General features: G+C 38.0%; 2 protein-coding genes across 2 annotated transcripts in view; one reads left to right on the top strand and one right to left on the bottom strand.

The window, feature by feature from the left end:
- cat (catalase) overlaps positions 1 to 16,089 on the top strand; it is a 30,448-nt gene extending 14,359 nt beyond the window's left edge. The window contains exons 10-13 of the mRNA XM_061720835.1: positions 2,840 to 2,970; positions 5,496 to 5,603; positions 14,541 to 14,624; positions 15,484 to 16,089. Of these exons, the coding sequence (XP_061576819.1) occupies positions 2,840 to 2,970; positions 5,496 to 5,603; positions 14,541 to 14,624; positions 15,484 to 15,549 (389 nt within the window). The 3' untranslated portion in view covers positions 15,550 to 16,089. The remainder of the gene's footprint in view (positions 1 to 2,839; positions 2,971 to 5,495; positions 5,604 to 14,540; positions 14,625 to 15,483) is intronic.
- LOC133444565 (dispanin subfamily A member 2b-like) lies at positions 9,118 to 12,786 on the bottom strand. The gene is made up of 2 exons (XM_061722407.1): positions 12,549 to 12,786; positions 9,118 to 10,073 (listed from the first exon to the last, which is right to left on the bottom strand). Exons 1-2 carry the CDS (start codon positions 12,738 to 12,740, stop codon positions 9,879 to 9,881), a joined length of 387 nt encoding a protein of 128 aa, XP_061578391.1. The 5' UTR covers positions 12,741 to 12,786; the 3' UTR covers positions 9,118 to 9,878.
- Positions 16,090 to 22,777: the final 6,688 nt, after the last annotated feature.

Here is a 22,777-nt window from a genome sequence, read left to right as displayed (position 1 = left end):
TAGATTTTTAGGAATTAATATGAGAATAGATTTAGAATTGGGAAATCGGCCTAATGGCGGTGTTAATCTCAGAAATTCGTGCATCAAATCTGATTACAAACAGCATTTTAGGGTTAAACTCATAAGTATTATCAAGGAGATGAAAAAAGGAAATTGTCAGGAATAAATGGCATTTATCATTTGCCCTCATTTATAGATAGATATAGAAATACTCCTTATTGGACGTCTGCTGCTCGTATCTGGGTGCCCTTCGCTCTATATTATTAATGCCATGTTGCTAGGAGACAGCCTCATTCATTTTCTTTGTTCTCTACTAGGCCTGTGTTGAAAAAAATCGATTTACCAATTCTAAATCGATTCTCATATTAGTTAGTTTAATTATTTTTAACTTACCGTATTTTCCGGACTACAAGTCGCCCCAGCCATAAAATGAATAATAAAGAAGGAAAAAACATATATAAGTTGCACTGGAGTATAAGTTGCATTTTTGGGGGAAATGTATTTTATAAAATCCAACACCAAGAACAGTACGTACGGTCTGCTTCCGTTACACACAACTGAGAACGTGCCTGGTATGTTAACATAACATATTAAGAGTTATTCAGATAACTATAGCATAAATAACATGCTAAGAAGTTTACCAAACCAACCGTGTCTCCAAATAACTAAAATCCAATGAAACCTTCATCCTCGGTGTCACTTTTAAACAACTGACTCCGGAGGTAGAAGATGCAGCTTCCTCTTCTACGTCGCTTACGTCAGACTCATCGTCAGTTGCAGTTCGCCCTCTTGCAGTTTAGTGTGAAAATAACATGTGAAATAAACTAATGTGTTAATAATTTCACACATAAGTCGCTCCATAGTATAAGTCCCACCCACTGCAAACCTATGCAAAAAAACGCGACTTATAGTCCGGAAAATACGGTATGTCTGTCTTTAATTTCTGCTTTTACTTTTTAAGCACTGAATTGTCTTGTACATGAAATAAACAAACGTACCTTGCCTTACTGTCTCGAAGCGGACGTGAGACTTAAACGGGGGCAGACATGTCGGTACTCGAGGGCCGGTCCATCCCAGGTCTCAAATGTTTCCCTTCCTGCTTCAACACACCTGAGTCTGATAAATGATCATCAAGGTCTGCACGACTCTGTCGATGACACAGCCACGTCTATCAGAGTGTGTTGAAGCAGAAACATCTAAAACGTGCAGTACCGGCCCCCCGAGTACCGGCCCCCGAGTACCGACTTGTGTGCACTCCTGGATATCAAGTTTTGGTTGGTTATAAGGCTGGGCGATATATCGAGATTTTAATATATATCGATATATTTTCAAACGTGATATGGTACGAGACAATATCGTTTATATCGATTTAAAAAAAAAAAAAAAAAAAAATTATGATTTTGATATAGCTTTTTTTGTGACAAATTGACTTGAATGTTTTATTTGAGATTTGCACAAATGTTTTGTTTTTTGCACAACTGTCAACCTCAGTGGAAAAGTCTGCCTGTTACTGTCTACATTGTATTAATTGCACAGTGTATTTTAATTTAATTGTTATGCAGGAAAGGGATATTTGTTTTATTTTATCCAAGAAGCATTTTTATTCTATATATGCAGGCAGTTTATTTTTATTTCATTTGTTTTATACATGTTGATATTGTGCAGATCTCTGTTAATAAAGGAACCTGTGTGACATTTGGCACGAGGCTTTGTATTAAAACTGACTGTTTTTTTAAGGGTTAGCCTCAGAAAAAATGAAGCTAACAGAGATGCTAACAGAGATGCTAACAGAGATGCTATGCTATAATGCTTTGGGGGAAACCCCAATTATGGCACAGAAAAATTATCGATAGAAAATATTGAGATATGACTTTTGGTCCATATCGCCCACGCCCAGCCCTAGTTGGTTACAGTAATCAACCTCACCACCTGCTGGTCACATGGTTCTTGCATCTAGACCAGGGGCCGGAGGGGCCAGAGTTTCCTGGCTCAGAACCGGTTCTATGTTAGGTGCTGGTTCTGGCCCAGATCTGGTACCGTTGGGAAAGAAAAGGTCCATCTTTCTTTGGTTTATTCCCTCCATGCAGGTGCAGTACCAAGAATCAGCCAGCTGATGTCGCTGTTTCATTTGGACTGAATTTAAATGTCTGCTACTTGTGTTATCTATTTTAGATATTTTTTTATAACACATCTTTTCTAACAGAAGTTTTTTTCTTTTACATATACAGGACTGTCTCAGAAAATTAGAATATTGTGATAAAGTTCTTTTATTTTCCGTAATGCAATTAAAAAAACAAAAAAAAATGTCATACATTCTGGATTCATTACAAATCAACTGAAATATTGCAAGCCTTTTATTATTTTAATATTGCTGATTATGGCTTACAGCTTAAGATTAAGATTCTCAGAATATTCTAATTTTTTGAGATAGGATATTTGAGTTTTCTTAAGCTGTAAACCATGATCAGCAATATTAAAATAATAAAAGGCTTGCAATATTTCAGTTGATTTGCAATGAATCCAGAATGTATGACATTTTTTGCATTAAAGAAAATAAAGGACTTTATCACAATATTCTAATTTTCTGAGACAGTCCTGTAATATCACAAAATAACATTCAGAAAAAGTAGTAGCAGTAATCATAAATCTGAAAATGTAAAAGATTAAACTGTACTTTGTCTGCAGTAAAACATTTAGTTTCTTTACTCAAGTATGGTACCAGCCAACCAGGGTTCTGTTTGTTCTTATCCAAGACTCTTCTTGCAGAATTCAACCCTCAACAACAGCATTGTTTTCTTCTTCCTCGCGCCTCATCAGTGTTTCTGTGTCTGACCTCCAGGCGGCGCTCCCAACTACTATCCGAACAGCTTCAGCGCTCCGGAGACGCAGCCTCGGTTTGTGGAGTCCAAGTTCAAAGTGTCTCCGGATGTGGCCCGTTACAACAGTGAGGACGAGGACAACGTCACACAGGTAATAAAGATCCAGCAGCAGGTGCTTTCCCTCTTCCCTCAGAGGAAAACAGACCTGCAGGTCTTTGTTTATCATTCACGCATCACTTGGCTCCGGGAAAGTCTGTTGTTCCTCTGCTCCGGGTTCGTTTCAGCCCTTTTATATAAGAATAACTCACACATTCCTTGGTCATTTTCTAAAAACCTCAAATATGTTGAATAGGACAGCGTAAGTCATCATGTAAATCCATAAAAACCATCACGATTCTTCTTTCAAGTCTCATATTTTTTTTTAAATATTATTAATTCAACAGAATTATGATTTACAATAATTATCCGACGACCTCAACCTCAGTCTTGTCAGTGTTTTTGTTTTTTCTTCTTTTTCTGAATAACAAATCAAAACATTTATATCTAAGTTTTACGTTTTTATACACATTGGCTAAAATGATACGTTTTAGTATGCTGTGCAACAAAAACCTTTACTGTCCAGGATTTATTTTTCCTTTTTTTTTTTTTTTTTAATAAAACCCCTGATTTAACCCTCACACTGCCCTTCTTTTAATTTATTTTTGTTCTTTGTGTGCGTGCGTGCGTGCGTGCGTGGTACAGACCAAACGTTTGGACAAACCTTCTCATTCAAACAAATGGGGAAGTGTGTGGAAACTGTTGGTTTGTACTGTGTATGTGTGTATATGTTACGGTTAATGTAGAAAAACGGCTATTTTGCGAAATAGCCGGCTAATGTGCAAAATAACCGTCAGGGCGGCTAATGTAGAAAAACGGCTAATTTGCAAAGTACATACATTTTTAAGCTCATGGTGCGCGGACATCACAATTTTAATCATCTCCCCTGTATCGATGCTCCGGTGCTGACCGTGCATGCCGTGGCAATTATAGCAATTATTCTGAGTCCAAATCCCATGCAGTATATTCCTCTATTGAGTATTCCAAAATGAATAATGCAAACTACAGATCACGTCATTTGCACCCCAGAATAGAGCACCGAGGTGGCAAAGCGCAGTGGAGTGCACTCACCTCTACCAGCCTTATAGGTCTGGGAAATGTACTGTAAATATCCAGTGTGACAGTCTTTGTGAGAAAGATCTATTCCACCTTCTCTTTGCACCTCCAAATCAGACAAACAGTTGCTGCGTCTCTCTCATGGAAGGTGAGGCTCCTAAACCCGAATCATGATGAGATGAGGTCTCTCCTCCTCCTCCATTTGCACAAATTGATGAAACCAAAACAAACTAAGCAAACGTAATTCATTTGGTAGATAGAGTCCAGTTACTACACTACAGAATAGCCTACAGTTCAGTTGAATGGATGAAATTCTCGCTTCAAACCAGTCACTTACAGTCTCCAATCAGTGCAGTTGGTGCGTAACAGCCAATGGAAGAAGCCCATATGTTGAAGAATCCTAACGTTACACTCCCCGAAAAAGTGTTGGGTCTGACACATCCACAGCATTAACTGGCTACTGCCGTTTTTCTATATTAGCCGCCCTGCCGGTTATTTTGCACATTAGCCGGCTATTTTGCAAAATAGCCGTTTTTCTACATTAACCGTAACATATATATATATATATATATAATCCAGAATATGTTGCATGATACTGTTGCATGATACTTGTACGTTGCTCTTTTTGACAATGTTCCACACGTGTTTTACATAGTTACAACAGTAAGGTTTATTTGAAGCCTGATGGCTTTAGTACCCCCACCCCCCCCCCCCACCAGTACTGGAGTTGAGGGGGGATGAGGGGGGATGGCGTCCCCCCCTGAAATAAAAACGGTCCAAATCATCCCCCCTGTAAAACTGGCATCCCCCCTTTCCATCCCTTATGTCATTTCATCAATGAATGTGGTTTTACTGCTATTTCAACATTTAGAGAAAATAACTTATTTGACAATTTTCACCTGTTTCAAGTAAATTTTCACTTGAAATAAGTAGGAAAAATCTGCTAATGAGACATGATTTATCTTCTCATTACAAGCAAAAAAATCTTGTTCCACTGGCAGATTTTTATACTTATTTCAAGTGAAAATCTACTTGAAACAGGTGAAAATTGTTGTTTTTTCCAGTGAAGAGTCTTGTTTAAAAGTGTAATGAGATTTTTTTTTACTAAAATAAGACAAATATTCTTGTTAAGATTGTGAGTTTTTGCAGTGATCCATTTAACTTATCCTGTGAAGGACAGAGTCATATTGATAAGTTCAGAAAAGTGTTTTTTATTGTTGTGTTTTGATGTATTTGATGTAAGCCCAGTGGATATTTAAAGCTTACAGAAGGCTGCATTTAACTGCTGCTATGTCATTCCTGCAGTATTTCTGCAGGTGTTTTGGTCAGTGCTATTATTTGTAATATATTATATTATTTGTAATCAGCACAAATTATCTGTCCCCATATGATAAAATCTACCATCCCCCCTGATTTATTTTTTACAACTCGAGTACTGCCCCCCACCCATGTCAGGTTCTGTTTGAGAAGCATTTGAACAGGTTTACGTTGACGGGGTGTTCACTGCTTGTATTTCCACCGCAGGTTCGTGCCTTCTACACCAAAGTGCTGTGTGAAGACGAGCGCCAGAGACTTTGCCAGAATATGGCGGGAGCCTTGAAGGGAGCCCAGCTCTTCATCCAGAAACGCATGGTGGGTCCATATGATACTTTTTATGCTCCAAATGTCAATAATGGTATTTTTAAGTTGAAGAGATAAATTAATGGTTAAAGTGGATGAAATGACAACATGGTTTTGTGTTTTTATAACTAAAGAGTGAGCCTTAGCTACAGGTGTAAAGTATGTGGCTTTGAAACAGATGAAAAGATGAAATGCACGAGGGAGGGTGTGTTTTGGCTTTGTGGGTAGTAGGGATGGGCGATATTTTACCGTTCACGATATACCGTCAAAAAAATTCCCCACGGTAAGAATTTGTATCTCACGGTAAAAATGATAAATTCCTGTTGATGATGTTTTTGTTTAAAGCTGATGAAGGAAGGAAGGAAGGAAGGAAGGAAGGAAGGAAGGAAGGAAGGAAGGAAGGAAGGAAGGAAGGAAGGAAGGAAGGAAGGAAGGAAGGAAGGAAGGAAGGAAGGAAGGAAGGAAGGAAGGAAGGAAGGAAGGAAGGAAGAAAAGAAGGAAGGAAGGAAGGAAGGAAGGAAGGAAGGAAGGGAGAAAACAAGGAAAGAAGGAAGGGAGAAAACAAGGAAAGAAGGAAGAAAACAAGGAAAGAAGGAAGGAAGGGAGAAAACAAGGAAAGAAGGAAGGAAGGGAGGGAGGAAGGAAGGAAGGAAGGAAGGAAGGAAGGAAGGAAGGAAGGAAGGAAGGAAGGAAGGAAGGAAGGAAGGAAGGAAGGAAGGAAGGAAGGAAGGAAACAAGGAAGGGAGAAAACAAGGAAGGAAGGAAGGAAGGAAGGAAGGGAGAAAACAAGGAAAGAAGGAAGGAAGGGAGAAAACAAGGAAAGAAGGAAGGAAGGAAGGAAGGGAGAAAACAAGGAAAGAAGGAAGGAAGGGAGGGAGGAAGGAAGGAAGGAAGGAAGGAAGGAAGGAAGGAAGGAAACAAGGAAGGGAGAAAACAAGGAAGGAAGGAAGGAAGGAAGGAAGGGAGAAAACAAGGAAAGAAGGAAGGAAGGAAGGAAGGGAGAAAACAAGGAAAGAAGGAAGGAAGGAAGGGAGAAAACAAGGAAGGAAGGGAGAAAACAAGGAAGGAAGGAAGGAAGGAAGGAAGGAAGGAAGGAAGGAAGGAAGGAAGGAAGGAAGGAAGGAAGGAAGGAAGGAAGAGAGAAAACAAGGAAGGGAGAAAACAAGGAAGGGAGGGAGGAAGGAAGGAAGGAAGGGAGAAAACAAGGAAAGAAGGAAGGAAGGGAGAAAACAAGGAAGGAAGGAAGGAAGGAAGGGAGAAAACAAGGAAGGAAGGAAGGAAGGAAGGAAGGGAGAAAACAAGGAAGGAAGGGAGACAACAAGGAAGGAAGGAAGGGAGACAACAAGGAAGGAAGGAAGGAAGGAAGGGAGAAAACAAGGAAGGAAGGGAGACAACAAGGAAGGAAGGAAGGGAGACAGGAAGGAAGGAAGGAAGGAAGGAAGGAAGGAAGGAAGGAAGGAAGGAAGGAAGGAAGGAAGGAAGGAAGGAAGGAAGGAAGGAAGGAAGGAAGGAAGGAAGGAAGGAAGGATAAATTTCCAGTTTTGCAGTACAGGTGTACTAATTTAATTGGTTTTTATCAATTCAGTTTAATTGGTGTAGTTTAGTATTTAGTATATTTTAGATCAGTGTTTTGGCTCCAAAGACTGAATTTAGTGATAGATTTATAGTTACAAAGGTGGAGTTTAACTGGTATTTATTTTTATCGTTATGGGGATAAATGCCAGAAATTATCGTGATACATTTTCTAGTCCATACCGCCCATCCCTAGTGGGTAGGGCTGACGTGTTCTAGGTGCGTAGGACAATCCGTTCCCTCTCATCAGTATGTCGGGTCGGGGTTGAGACGAGGCTGTTCTGCTGCCGTCGGGTGTGAAACGGGGACGAGATGCCCCAAATCCCACAGTTACAGTCAATAAAACCATCCATGTTTTTGGAGTGCGGGAGGAAAACTGAATACAATCGATTCGACAATCATTGATGAATTTGATAGAACCAGTTTCTGCTAGAGGAAAATGACTTTGGTGACGTTATGTCCTGTATTTTATCTGTACTTCATCGGATCAGCCTGAGATCCGTTCTGAATAGAGTTAAAACCATCTTACTCAACTCAACAAATAGTTTCATGGATACTGTTCTAACGGTGTTTTCGCCCTATGCCATGAAACAAGAAGTGTGTGGTTTTACCACACGTATGGGGGGGGGGGGGGGGAATGTATTAAAAATCACCCATTTGGTCTCAGGGGAGATTCAAGGATCAGGGGCCGGATTCACCAATATGTTCTTAAGAACAATCTAAAGAAATGTCTTAAGATCTAAAATTAAGAAGTTCTTAAGTGCAATTCCTCAATATTTTCTTAAGAACCGTCTTAAGAACTGTCATTTCTTAAGAATTTCTTATTTTTCCTACTTAAGAACTTCTTAAAATATGTCATTGCACGCGCCAACAAACAACATATATATTATATATACAAGTAGTTTGGGTCTTAACCGTCAGTCACTCACTAAACATGGAGAAGGAGAAAAAGAGATGCAGGAACTTTTCAAGGTTATGGTGGATGAGATTAATGTGATTTAAAAAAAAATACTATTGGGAAAAATGAATAATAATTAACTACCATGCTAACTAACATGCTAACAAACAGTTAACAGGTTCTTTGTGTAATTAATTACAAAGTACATCCTCAAACTATGACCTACTAGACTAAACTTGTCTAAAATGTGTTGAAAAAGGTGATATTAGAGTCTTACCTTTTCACAGAAGAAATTTTAAGACGGGTCAAGTTTGTCTTAAAGTTAAGAAAAAAGTCAAGAACAAATTTGAGAACTTTTATTTCAAGAATACCATTTATTCTTAAGTTTTTTCTTAAGAAGAAACTTAAGAATAAAGTTTAGAAAATACTTTTTTTGAGAATATGACTTCTTCTCTTTTTTCTTCTTAAGACTGAATTTAAGAAAAAAATGACACTTAAGAAGATTTTTTTTCTTAAGAATGTTTTGTGATTCACAAACACCGTCCACCCCGAACTCCTTAAATCCTGAAACTTTCATTCAGATCAGTCAAACGGTACATGTACAGTGACATTTTTGAATTTTAGACACTAAACTTTTCTTGTTTTTACTTATCTATTTCCGCTCTGCCTTTTATTGTGGCAGTGCCAGGAGTTGTGATGATTTCTCATATCAGTTTGGTTAGCTCCAGCTCATGCGTGCGTACGAGAGACCCCAGGTTTCCTGTGAATGATCAGAGCCCCGCTCTGAACACAACTGCTCAAACGGAACAAACGGAAAGCGTGAAAGGAAGAAAACAGGTTGTTTTATTGTGCTTTGCCCCTCAGAAGGATTAGAGGAATCTCAGATATTGTGAGGAGGTTCTTTATGCGCCGGTCAACAATGCTTTGTTCTTTTTCTTTTTTTAAATCGTATTAAATCCCTTAAACAACTTCAGGTTACAACTTGTTCAAAAATGTGATTTATTTTCACTCAAAACTTGAAGTAAAAAGAAAATGTTACAAATGTTATAATGAGAACACAGCAGAAACGCACAAATATCAAAGTCACGAGGAAAAATGTATTGATTTTTTTATTTATAAAAATGTTTCCAAATGTTTTAGACATGAAGCGTTTCAGCTTCTTGAGAACATGAGCTGCAAGGAAACACGCTGCCACTGTGGGAGACCACAAGAGTTGCTCTTCACAGAGAGGGTGGGGGGAAAAAAGACATACTTAGTCAGAAACGTTTTAGCTTTGGAAAAAGTTACAAATGGTATTTAAAGAACTGCCGAACCCTGCAGGTATCAGCAAGTCACAGTGGAGCTCTACTTTTCTTTTTATTTGTTTTTTTTCAGTTCACATACAGTCAATAAATGATTCAATGTGACAAGATGTTTCATTGGTAGGTGTTGGTAGTAAGTGCTACAAGGGTATTAAACATCAGAAATCTTAACGTAACCCACTCTACCCAAATCAGAAATAAAACAAAAACAGAAAAGCACAAGAAATAATGAATAGATAAGAAGCTAAATGAAATGAGAAATAAAATAAGAGAAATAAAGACTAAGGTGAAACTGAGGAACTTGTATAAAAGCAAAACAAAAACACAGAAACAACAAAGGGGTCTATTAATTTCTAATTATTTCCCTTTCGGTTATTTTCAGGGTGAATGGTAGTTGCCGGAGCTTGAAAGTGAGAACCTGATCTTTTTGAGTTTAGTATGAGCTAAGACCTCCTGGAGGAGGGAAGGAGGGAGAGCGTGTTTCCATTTGAACAATATAAGACAGAGCTCAACTTTTCATTTGTACCGGTATCTACCGCCGTTGGAGCTGGTGATGGTGTGATAAAGAACGCTGATATGCCCTGCCACGACAACGATTAGAATAATAGCAGATAGGATGGTCAGGATCGTGGCTGCGATGTTGAGGGAGCGAGCTGTGGAGCCGTAGTGTCGGGCGCCGTTCACGTCTCCAATCACCTTCCGGTCTCTGGCCTGGACGGACAGAACAAATTCATTTTAAAAGAGAGTTCAGAGTGAATGAATGAATGAATGAATTTATTTTGAACATGTGTATATAAAATAAAAAATATAAACAGTAACATCTTCATATGCACATAGGTTCGAAAAAGGAGTAGGAAGAAGTTTACACTTTACACAAGTATAAACACTACCCCTTTATAACTCTGTGAATTTACATTATTGCTATTATTATATCTACACAATATCCATATAAATATGGTTTATATAAATATTATGTAAACATGACTATTACTACATAATTATCCATATAAGTATATAGAAAATATAAATATATCAATATATAGAAAATACAAATATTATATAAATATACACTATATAAACTACATAAATATCCCTATAAATATATATATGCTACATACATAATAAATAACATATTACATAATTATAACTATCCCTCTCAACATATAATATATACTACATAAATATCCACAAAAATATCTAAATAGAGCTGGGGATCGATTCAAATGTCAAGATTCGATTCCGATTCTTAAGATTCAGAATCGATTATCACCATTGGATCCGATTAGATATTGATTTGGGTTAGTGTTTCCTGGATTATATGACTGTAAAATAACTATTGAAATAATAATTTCACAATAATTATTGTGAAATAACTAAGAAATAAATAACTCAAATAGGCATTTCAATATCCATTTAAAGTGCAAAAAAAGAAAGAAATTGCAACAGCTCAAGCAGTAAACAAGTTATTTTAGCTTGTCTGATTTATTCTGTCACCAGACACAGCTGGACATGAAGCACCGGCATTTTTCAGGTATTTCATGACAAACCGTGTCCGATGACAGAGAAACCAAACAAGCTCTAGTAAATATAGATAATATGAACTTAATTGAACTAATATAACATTTAGAAATTTAAGCTGAAATGTCCAGCATATTCTCTAAAGAAAAGTTCATTTAGTTCAGGAGTTTTCAAAACTACTGGGATTAAAGTTCACCAGGTAAAAATGGAATGATGAGGAGAAGAAAAAAAAAAAAAATTTTTAATCAAAAAAATAAATAAATCGATCTTTAGACATACAAATCGATTTTTAGGAATTAATATGAGAATCGATTTAGAATCAGAAAATCGATTTTTTTCAACACAGGCTTATATCTAAACATATTACTGGTCCCCGGGCGCCGTGCCCTTTGCATGGCGACCACTGCTACTAGTTCAACTAGAAAATGGGTCAAATGCAGAGAAAAAGAATTTCCCCATTGTGGGACACGAAGGGAAAAAATTATTATTATTATTAATTAATTAATTATTATTATTATATCTTAAGCAAGTATAATGTACCATTTTTCCCTTTTATTTGTTTATCACACTCCTCGTTAACCCATTTCCTCTTCCATATACCTGTTTTATAAATTTTTTTTAATCTCTTTTTAAACAGATTTATGTTAGTACTTTGTTTCATTTCCTTCTCCAAACTGTTCAGTCGAGGAGGATTTGAAGCCGCTGGCTTTAAGTTCGGGCACAACGTAGGGGGTAGTTTTCTAAACCGCCCGGGTTCCGTGTTGGCCTGTGAACGGGTCCAAACTGTGGGTCTTATCTGGGTCCCTGTTGGGCCGGGTACATGAATGAACCCGACTGTACAATTCAGAGCGAGCAATCTCAGATGATTCTCCGTCCGTCGGCTCATTAGGGTCTCAGACGGACGCCACATACAGACGGATGAGGTAACCCTACAGTAGGGCTGGGCGATATGGACCAAAAGTCATATCGATATTTTCTAGCTGAATGGCGATACTCGATATATATCGATATTTTTTCTGTGCCATAATTGGGGTTTCCCCCAAAGCATTATAGCATAGCATCTCTGTTAGCATCTCTGTTAGCATCTCTGTTAGCATCTCTGTTAGCCTAATTTTATTCTGAGGCAAACCCTTAAAAAAACAGTCAGTTTTAATACAAATTCTTGTGCCAAATGTCACACAGGTTCCTTTATTAACAGAGGTCTGCACAATATCAAAATGTATAAAACAAAAGAAATAAAAATAAACTGCCTGCATATATAGAATAAAAATGCTTCTTGAATAAAATAAAACAAATATCCCTTTCCTGCATAACAATTAAATTAAAATACACTGTGCAATTAATACAATGTAGACAGTAACAGGCAGACTTTTCCACTGAGGTTGACAGTTGTGCAAATTACAAAACATTTGTGCAAATCTCAAATAAAACATTCAAGTCAAATTGTCACAAAAAATCTATATCAAAATCATTAAAAAAAAAAAAAAAAAAATTTTAAATCGATATAAACGATATTGTCTCGTACCATATCGCGTTTGAAAATATATCGATATATATTAAAACCTCGATATATCGCCCAGCCCTACCCTACAGTTCACATGTTAAGTGACTGACGTGTCAAACTCTTCATCACAGAGAGGAATATTAAAGCTCGGTACTGAGACTTACCTTGACAGAAAAGATGAGAGCCGCCAGTCCGAGGCAACAGCAGTTCCCGTGCATTAAGGAGCAGATGGACCAGACGACGTGGTCCATGGGGGGTTCAGCAGGCATGTTGATGACGTACTGATGCTGCGCTGCTTGTCCATCGTTCCTTGTCCCCTGCAGAGCAACAGCCTCAGTTGGGTATCCAGGGTTCATTTCTCTGGTAGTTCTCAGACAGCAGAGTGTGTAAGATCTGACCCGTCACAGTGTTGACGTTCTTTTATAAGGAAGTGACGAGATGCAAATCACACGATTTTCCTTTTTTCTTTTTTTTTTTTTTTTTTTTTTTATGTTTAACCACAAGAAACCACAGGTCTGTTTTAACACAGACAGACAGACACACGCAACTACAGTGTTGCGAAACAGTATTTAGTCAGACACCAAAGTTCTCCCATTTAAAAAGATGAGAGGCCTGTCATTTTCATCATAGGTAACTTCAACTATGAGAGACAGAATGGGGGGAAAGAATCCAGGAAAATACATTGTAGCATTTTTACTGAATAAATTGGTAAATTCCTCGGTACAATAAGTATTTGGTCACCTAAAAACAAGCAAGATTTCTGGCTTTCACAGACCTCTGTCCTCCACTCGTTACCTGTATTAATGGCACCAGTTTTAACTGGTTCTCAGTATAAAAGACATCTGTCCACAACCTCAAACAGTCACACTCCAAACTCCACTATGGCCATTAGGGATGGGCGGTATGGACTAAAAAATGTATCACAATAATTTCTGGCATTTATCCCGATAACGATAAAAATGACGATAAAAAAAATACCAATTCAACTCCACCTTTGTAACTATAAATCTATCACCACATTCAGTCTTTGGAGCCCCCAAATCACTGCTCTAAAAGATACTAAATACTACTAAACGTCATCAATTTCTTTCTTTTTTTCTTTCTTTCTTTCTTTCTTTCTTTTCTCTCTCTCTCTCTCTCTCTCTCTCTCTCTCTCTCTCTCTCTCTCTCTCTCTCTCTCTCTACCGTAAACATTGTGAACTTTTACGATTTTAACAACAAGCCAAATTAAATTGGTAACAGTTGTGGGCCATTAAAAGTAACTGTTCCTCTTTAAAACCTAGATGTTGTCGTTGCATTAACACCTCAGTCTTTTTACCACATTTGTGCAAAGTGGAAAAAGTGCAACCTGACCCCATTTTACACAAATCAAAAGCTGTCAGGAAGTTGGCATGATATCTACAGAAACCCACAAAAACCCACCACGTTGTTCTGCAGAAAGATGGCGTGCATCAATCGCGCTGCATTACATTTGTGTTTTCTTAAATTGGGCTTGAATGTTGGACGGCACAGAAACCAGTGAAAAAGGAAGTTACAACTGTTTAATAAAGTCCCACTTTGCTCCATTCCAATAACCAGTTTGTTCACTTGGTTCTTCTGAGTGATGAAAATAATCCTATTTGATCTCATAAATGATGAGAATTTTCACACATCAGTTATTAAAAACATCATTTTAGTTTGGGAAGGTGGAACAAAGGTTTCCTTACAAATGCAAAGTCTTCAGCCACCAAGTCGTCATTGATGTCCTTTTAGCACGTATTAAGTGTTCTTCTGATGATTTTATATATATATATATATATATATATATATATATATATATATATATATATATATATATATATATATATATATATATATATAAGTTTCTTTCACTGCAGTTGCCCTCCCAGATAAGGTTCAACATTGGCTACCACATGGAAAACATTGTGCTTGATATAATAAAGCTTGTATTAACATTTGAATCTGTTCACTGGTTTTCTTATGGTGCATCAGACAAATGAACACGACAAGAGGATGGACACATGAACCTTGTTGAGATGTGATTTGTGCACCAATTGCAGGAATCCGTCATTGGAATTGTAGGATGTTTTATTCTCATTCACCTGATAATTTTCACTAATTTTATGTTCGTTTTGTTTTTCCTCTTCTTCCTGCAGGTAGAGACCCTGAAGGCTGTTCATCCAGACTATGGGAACAGGGTCCAGACCCTCCTCAACAAGTATAACGCAGAGGCCAAAAAGGTAAACGCATTCGCCGCCCTGCGTTAAATTAGCTTGGTTTGTGTTTCTTAGGCCCCGTTTACACATAGCCGGGTATTTACAAAAACTGATATTTCCCCCTCTACGTTTTGAAAAATTCCATCGTTTACACGAGATTGTTTTCAAAATCTCTTAGTTTACACGAATCCGCATGAATACGCTGTTAACGTCATGCCAGCCAATCAGAATCCTGGAAAAAACATCAACAAATGACACCTGTAACTTCCAGTTAAGGCTGATTTATGGTTCCGCGTTACACCAACGCAGAGGCTACGGTGTAGGGTACGCGGAGACGCGCACCGTACGGCGCGCATCGCCGCGTACCCTACGCCGTAGGCTCTGCGTCGATTTAACGCGGGACCATAATTCAGGCTTTACTTCCAAGACGGAACGAGAGTCTTTGGTTTGGAGTGACAGAGAAGTGGAGTTACTTTTAAGTGTGACTTTAGAATATAAAACAGGTAAAATACAAGAAAATATTGACGGTGGCCAAACTAATTGTAAACACAGGTCGCACACATGACGCTGGTGACGTTTCTGTCTCATAATGTGACGTTCTGAAGCCTAAATCTCAGTTTTCCTCCGTTTTCCTCTGTTTAGACGCAAACGTGAAAACGGAGTTTTTGAAAATCTCCACTTTGGCCGGAGTTTTCAGAAATGATCGTTTTTGGAGACTTTGAGCTTCGTTTTCGTGTAAACGAACGGCCAAAACGCATGAAAACACCTCCGTTTTTGCTCCGTGTAAACGGGGCCTTACTGTAGTTGTAACGATGCTTCTTGGCAATAATATTTACATAGAAATTGAAGCAGCAGTTGATGTCGTGTGTTTTTTACGTCTCAGGATGCGAGTGTGCGGGTCTACAGCCGTCCAGGAGCTTCGGCCGTCGCCGCTTCCTCCAAGATGTGATGCCTCCAGACTCCAGCAAGCTCATTACTCAGAGAGCAGAAGGACTGGTGAAGACTAACCGCCTCCACCAGGAACCAGACTGAACCTGCCGACTGCTGACGATGTTTAAAACCGGGTTTGCGTTAGTTCCTTTCTAAATCCGTCATTCTCAGCTGTTGATTTTCCTGCATCTGCAATGAAATCCTGAAGAACAAATATCAAACTGGGGTTTTGTTTCCTTTAACAATACTTGACTTAATGTGCCTTTGAATGTTCTGTTTGATTAACCTGATAATTATGTACGTTAATGGTTTATTTTAATACCAAATGCCACAAGAGAACATGAAGCCGTGAATGTGTTGCCTTAAATGTTTCCTGCAGAGGCGTCTGGTGGCTGCTTTGATGTCGAGTCGAGGTTCGTGCAGGTTTAAGAGGGAAAACTAAATGATCAGTTTTGGTTTCAATTACTCATGTTTGACTGAATTACTAAATGTTAATTATAAAATGAAATTGTACTTTTTTTTTTTAAATATTAAAAACCGCACTTAAAAATCTCTGATATTCAGTTGTATGTATCGTCAGTAATTTGCTCACTTGTAACTTTCTGCAGGAGAACATGAGGGTAATAAACGTTTGGAGAACGTAAATCTAAGAACGGGCTGATGGTTGTTGAAGTAACAAAAGTAATTTGTAGACAGATTAGTTCAAGCACAGCGACTAAATATGTGAAGTACAGCTAACAGCAAAACTCTGAGCTGATCTGGTAGTTTTAAGTAGCTCATATGAGGCAAACTCTTTAAACTCTGCTGCATTGGTGTCCCTTCTAATAACCTGCAACCTTTTACATATTTAGAAATCTCCAACATGCAGCCCGGAATGTAAATTCAATTCAATATTATTTATATAGCGTTTATCACAGGGTGACTTTATCACATAGACTTTTTCATTTCTCACTGATCCATCCAACCAATGAATCAAGCTATCGCCAACTATGGAAAAGAAAGTTTGTAGATCCAGTGCCGACCAGACCTTACTGTTTTTTTGTGTAGAGGGACATTGTACATTGATATACCCAATTGTAGCCAAAAGGCAAATTTGCATTGGCAGTCCCCCTGCAAGACTCAGTAAAAGGATACAATCAACATTACACGACACACAACATCAACAAGCATGATGAACGGGCCCTCGCACGTGCAATTTGCACCAATTAAGGTCAAGGACTCAAAACTAAGTCCAATGACATCACCCACGACTCTTTATGTCAAACCATTCAAAAGTTATGGCCGGAAATAGGAACTATGAAATATCGACCAATCAGAAGAAGGGGCGGAGCTAATTCAGGCCAATGAAGGTCAAGGACTCAATACGGAGTCCGATGACACCACCCACAACTCTTTATCACAACCAGTTCAAAAGTTATGGCAGAGAAAAGTATTCTAGGGGGCGCTGTTGAGCCGTTAGGCCACGCCCATTAATGCAAACCATGAAATATGAATTTATCTCCAGGCCTGGCTTGGTGCAAAATTTGGTGACTTTTGGGGAACTATCAAATATGGACCAATCAGATGAAGTGTGAGAGCGCTTTTTGGCGTCTAGCGTCGCCACGGTAACACTTTTGAAAGAGAAAAGTAATGCGCGTCGCCGCAGGATGGAGAAGAACATTTTGATGTATAACACACCTGGGTTCACGATACGGTTCGGGCTCTGAAGCGGCTAAAGAAATGGCATTAATTCCGCCAAAATTACACAATTAATTCAAAATGGCCGACTTCCTGTTCGGTTTCGGCCATGGTGCCAAGAGACTTTTCTTTAAGTTGTGCCATGATACAGGTGTGTACCGATTTTCGTGCATGTACGTCAAACCGTATTGTGGGGCTTGAGGCACAAAGTTTTCTAGGGGGCGCTGTTGAGCCGTTAGGCCACGCCCATTAATGCAAACCATTAAATATCACATTTTTCGCCAGGCCTAGCTTGGTGCAAAATTTGGTGACTTTTAGGGCACGTTTAGGGGGGCAAAAAGGCCCTCCTTTATAAACGTGAATGCTTATTGGATTTAAGCATAACAGGTGACGTATATTTGTGTAATGAGGGAGGGTGTGGCCCGAGGAGATCAACACCTTATATCATAATTATTAGGCAGCTTCTTTTCTTCAGGCAAAATGGGACAAAAAAGAGATTTCACTGACTGAAAAGTCCAAAATTGTAAAGGTTGTGATCATTTTTACTAAAATTATTTTGCACCAATTGGACACTGTCATGACAAAAATGTACAGGCACAAAAAGAGCAAACTGCACCCTCTTCACAACAGGCTGATTCAACAACAGAGTGTCTACAACCAGAGGCCTCTTTAGATCCGGTGCAACACGGACCGATGCAGGAGATCCTTCAGACCAGGAAACTCTTCATATCTCTGCAGGAGATCCTTCAGACCAGGAAACTCTTCATATCTCTGCAGGATATCCTTCAGATCTGTAAAGGAGATCTTCCTGCCCACAGCTATAAACCTCCACTATAACTCTCTGGAGAGACGTTAATTATGAATACTGCAACAATACATTTTCCTTCAAGGATTAATAAAGTATTTTTGAATTTGAATTAATTATACATTAGTTTTTAGTTTTTCTTTTCTTTTTTTTTTTAAAGAAAAATCTTCATTTTTGCATTTCCCAAAAAAATGTGAATTTATTTTTATTCAAGACTTGAAGTAAACAGAAAATGTTACAAACGGTGCAAGAAAAAAATGCACAAATATGATGGTCGCAAGGAAAAATAAATGGATTTAAATGTTTTAAAATGTTTTTGAAATCAAGCGTTTCAGCTTCCTGAGAACATGAGCTGCAAGGAAACAGGGAGACCACAAGAGTTGCTTCACAGAGAGGGTGGGGGGAATACTTCACTTCAGATATCAGTCAGAAACTTTTATGTTAAGAAATGATATTTGAAGAACTCAACAAAAGCTGCAGGTATCAGCAAGTCACAGTGGAGCTCAACCTTTCAATTGTATCTTCTGTAGCGGTGATAAAGGCCGCTGACCTCCACTGCTAAGACTACAATAATGACAGATAGGATGGTCAGGACTGTGGCTGCGATGTTGAGGGATCGAGCTGTGGAGCCGTAGTGCCGGGCGCCGTTCACGTCTCCAACCACCTTCTGATCTCTGGCCTGGACGGACAGAACAAATTCATTTTAAAAGAAAGTTCAGAGTTCAGTCAAGGAGGATTTGAAGCCGCTGGCTTTGACTTCAGGCAGTGGCATCAATTCAGTGGAAGCTAAGGTACGGCAAGGTTACGAGTCACAGAACTTAACTAGAGTATCAATCAACACGTCCAGCAAATACTCATCACAGAAGTTTATGTAGCTGATCTGTGTGGTCAAGAAAATTGGAACTTTTTCAAATGCAGTCTCGTTCACTGCAAAAACTCAACATCTTACCAGGAATATTTGTCTTATTTCTAGTTAAAATGTCTCATTTTTAGTCAAAAAATCTCATTACACTTAAAACAAGAGTCATCACCAGAAAAATAACTTGTTATTTGACCATGTTCACCTGTTTCAAGTAAATTTTCACTTGAAATAAGTAGAAAAATCTGCCAGTGGGACAAGATTTATCTTCTTATTACAAGCAAAAAAATATTGTTCCACTGGCAGATTTTTCTACTTATTTCAAGTGAAAATCTACTTGAAACAGGTGAAAATGGTTGTTTTTGAGTCTTGTCTTAAATGAAATGAGATTTTTTTTTACTAAAAATTAGACATTTTAACTAGAAATAAGACAAATATTCTTGTTAAGATTTTGAGTTTTTGCAGTGTATAATAACTAGTGAAATCGATCATGTTGTTCTGAGTTGCATTTGTAGTTATTCTATATGTATTAAGTAATAGAATAATCAATACAAATAGACACAGAGTAATTCCATAAATGTATTAAAAAAACAAACATTTACATTTTCCCTTGAAGCCGAAGTGTGGCGGCTGCCGTACCTTCATACCTAATTGACGCCCCTGACTTCAGGCTCTTCGTGTCCCGGCAAACCAGGTCCTGTCTGATTCTGAATGGTTTGTGGTGAAATTTGACAGTTTTATGCATCTGGATTTTCAACAACGTCAAACCTGCTCTTGACCAGGTTTACTTCAAACAGTCAATTACATTCCAATTACAATTATTGGAAACAGACTCCAAGTATTATTATAATTTTTTTTTTTTCTCAACTGAACCCTCGTGTTTGGGGTTAAGTAACTTTGCTTTGTGAAATGGGCAGAGGTGGGTAGAGTAGCCAAAAATTGTACTCAAGTAAAAGTACTGTTACTTCAGAATAATATGACTCAAGTAGAAGTAAAAAGTAGTCATCCAAATAATTACTTGAGTAAAAGTAAAAAAGTACTTGGTGAAAAAACTACTCAAGTACTGAGTAACTGTTGAGTAACGTCTGATTTATTTTTTTAACACAACCATTCAAACAGACAAAAGTACAAAATAATCATCTTCAGGCAAATTAAATCAATAAAATAATAAAATAAAATAAAATTAATAAAAAATTAAAAATAGCTTAAATTAAAATAATCTTAAAGTAAATTCAAGTACTTTAATAAATAATAATATAAATAAAATAATAAAAAATAAAAGAATAAAAAAAATAAATTAAGCACAAGTAGCACAAAATTTCAAGCCTTTGTACTTTTCTTTTTTAACCAGCAGAACTAGAACAAACATGAACTCATAGAAACTCTGTGTGTGTTTGAGTCTGTGTAAATGTGACAAAACATGCAAAAACAAACATTTTTCCCAAAGAATCACCCAGTGATGTCATGAGATTGAAGCGTACGCGGATAAAAGGGATAAAAGAAAAGTAACAGCTCAACGTAGCCTAATGTAGCGGCGTAAGAGGAACAGTTTCTTCTTCACAAATCTACTCAAGTAAAAGTAAAAAGTATAGTGATTCAAAACTACTCCTAAAAGTACAACATTTCCCCAAATTTACTCACGTAAATGTAACAGAGTAAATGTAACTCATTACTACCCAGCTCTGGAAAACTCAGAGTTTCCCTGAGTTCACGACCAACATACTCCAAGTTTCTACATATCCCGCTTTATAAAAAGGTGATCACATTTGTAAAAGGTCTTTAACAGGTTGTACTCTGTCCTTTTTAGATTGTTCTTCTTTCAGTGGGTCAGGTGCGGTTGATCATCTCATGCCACTTCCCTTTGCTGGCTGTTTTCACATGAGTGACATTTCTATTTGGGTTTTTTTGTGGTGGTATATGTTCCACTACATTTCCCTTTTCTCACAATTTTATAGACGCACATCGACACAGTGGTTTTCACACCTGGCAAGCTCTGGCACCTACCAGAGAACAATAAACCCAACCGAAACTGTCCCATCGCAGGGGAGGAGAAATGATGCCTGAATGTTTAGCTGGTCCAACGGTCATCAGTACACCAACATCAATATGCCTACTGACAGTACTCGAGTTGTAAAAGAAAAATCAGGGGGGATGGTGGATTTTATCATATGGGGACAGATAATTTGTGCTGATTACAAATAATATAATATATTACAAATAATAGCAGTGACCAAAACAGCTGCAGAAATACTGCAGGAATGACATAGCAGCAGTTAAATGCAGCCTTCTCTAAGCTTTAAATATCCACTGGGCTTACATCAAATACATCAAAACACAACAATAAAAAACACTTTTCTGAACTTATCAATATGACTCTGTCCTTCACAGGATAAGTAAAATGGATCACTGCAAAAACTCAAAATCTTAACAAGAATATTTGTCTTATTTCTAGTTAAAATGTCTCATTTTAGTAAAACAATCCCATTACACTTAAAAGAAGACTCATCACTGGAAAAAAACACAATTTTCACCTGTTTCAAGTAGATTTTCACTTAAAATAAGTAGAAAAATCTGCCAGAGGAACAAGATTTTTTTGCTTGTAATAAAAAGATAAATCTTGTCCCACTGGCAGATTTTTCTACTTATTTCAAGTGAAAATTGACTTGAAACAGGTGAAAATTGTCAAATAAGTTATTTTTCTGGAGTTATTTTTCTGGTGATGACTCTAAATGTTGAAATAGCAGTAAAACCACATTCATTGATGAAATGACATAAGGGATGGAAAGGAGGGATGATTTTAACCGTTTTTATTTCAGGGGGGATGCCATCCCCCCTCATCCCCCCTCAACTCCAGTACTGCCTACTGAGCCCCCGAAGGACCACATCATCTGGTCCTTCTTCTATGGAAACTTCTGTTGCCTCGGATTGGTGGCTCTCATCTTCTCTGTCAAGGTAAATTTGTGTGGAGCAGTTCGGAATTTCTGCTGGTTGTAAATCAGAGATATCCCCAGTGGGAATGGGCGATATTTTACCGTTCACGATAAACCGTCAAAAAAATTCCCCACGGTAAGAATTTGTATCTCACGGTAAAAACGATAAATTCCTGTTGACGTTTTTGTGTAATTTATGGTTCTGCGTTAAATCGACGCACAACGTACGTGAAGGAAGGAAGGAAGGAGGAAGGAAGGAAGGAAGGAAGGAAGGAAGGAAGGAAGGAAGGAAGGAAGGAAGGAAGGAAGGAAGGAAGGAAGGAAGGAAGGAAGGAAGGAAGGAAGGAAGGAAGGAAGGAAGGAAGGAAGGAAGGAAGGAAGGAAGGAAGGAAGGAAGGAAGGAAGGAAGGAAAGAAAGAAAGAAAGAAAGAAAGATAAATTCCCGTTGATACGTTTTTGTGTAACAAACATGGCGGATCTGAGAGTGAGATAGATTTATAGTTACAAAGGTGGAGTTGAATTGGTATTTTTTTTATCGTCATTTTTATTGTTATCGGGATAAATGCCAGAAATTATCGTGATACATTTTTTAGTCCATGATACCACCCATCCCTAATCCCCAGTGGGAATGGGACTCCTCCTCCTTTTGTCACAGGTTCTGTTCATAACTTTTGTGGAGAGAATTTTACGGTCATGCAAAGAGGTGGTTTTGGGCATCAGGATTACATCTCTGCCTTTTGCAGATGATGTGGTCCTGTTGGCATCATCAGCTCACATCTGTTGGCTCTGGAATGAGGTGACTGTCTCAATTCAGGTCTGGTTTGGGGAGTTCAGGGAAAATACATATATAAATATAAATATATATCAATCCCTCTCGACTGGTTTTGTGTTTTTTAGCCTTCAAAATCCCTGATCAATATCAGCAGATACTGACATCCCCCATATCCTGAACAGCTCCAACGAAGAGTCGTTCATT

This window comes from Cololabis saira, chromosome 5 (assembly GCF_033807715.1).
Source record: "Cololabis saira isolate AMF1-May2022 chromosome 5, fColSai1.1, whole genome shotgun sequence".
NCBI classification, from domain to species: Eukaryota; Metazoa; Chordata; class Actinopteri; order Beloniformes; family Belonidae; genus Cololabis; species Cololabis saira.
Note: the sequence above shows the minus strand (reverse complement) of the source record. Positions and strands in the feature narration are given on the sequence as shown.

Coding starts and splice junctions, on each gene's coding strand:
- LOC133444565 (XM_061722407.1), bottom strand. CDS start 12,740: ATGAACCCTGGATACCCAACTGAGGCTGTTGCTCTGCAGGGGACAAGG. Junction 10,074..12,548: donor CTCTCATCTTTTCTGTCAAG/GTAAGTCTCAGT, acceptor CTGTCCGTCCAG/GCCAGAGACCGGAAGGTGAT.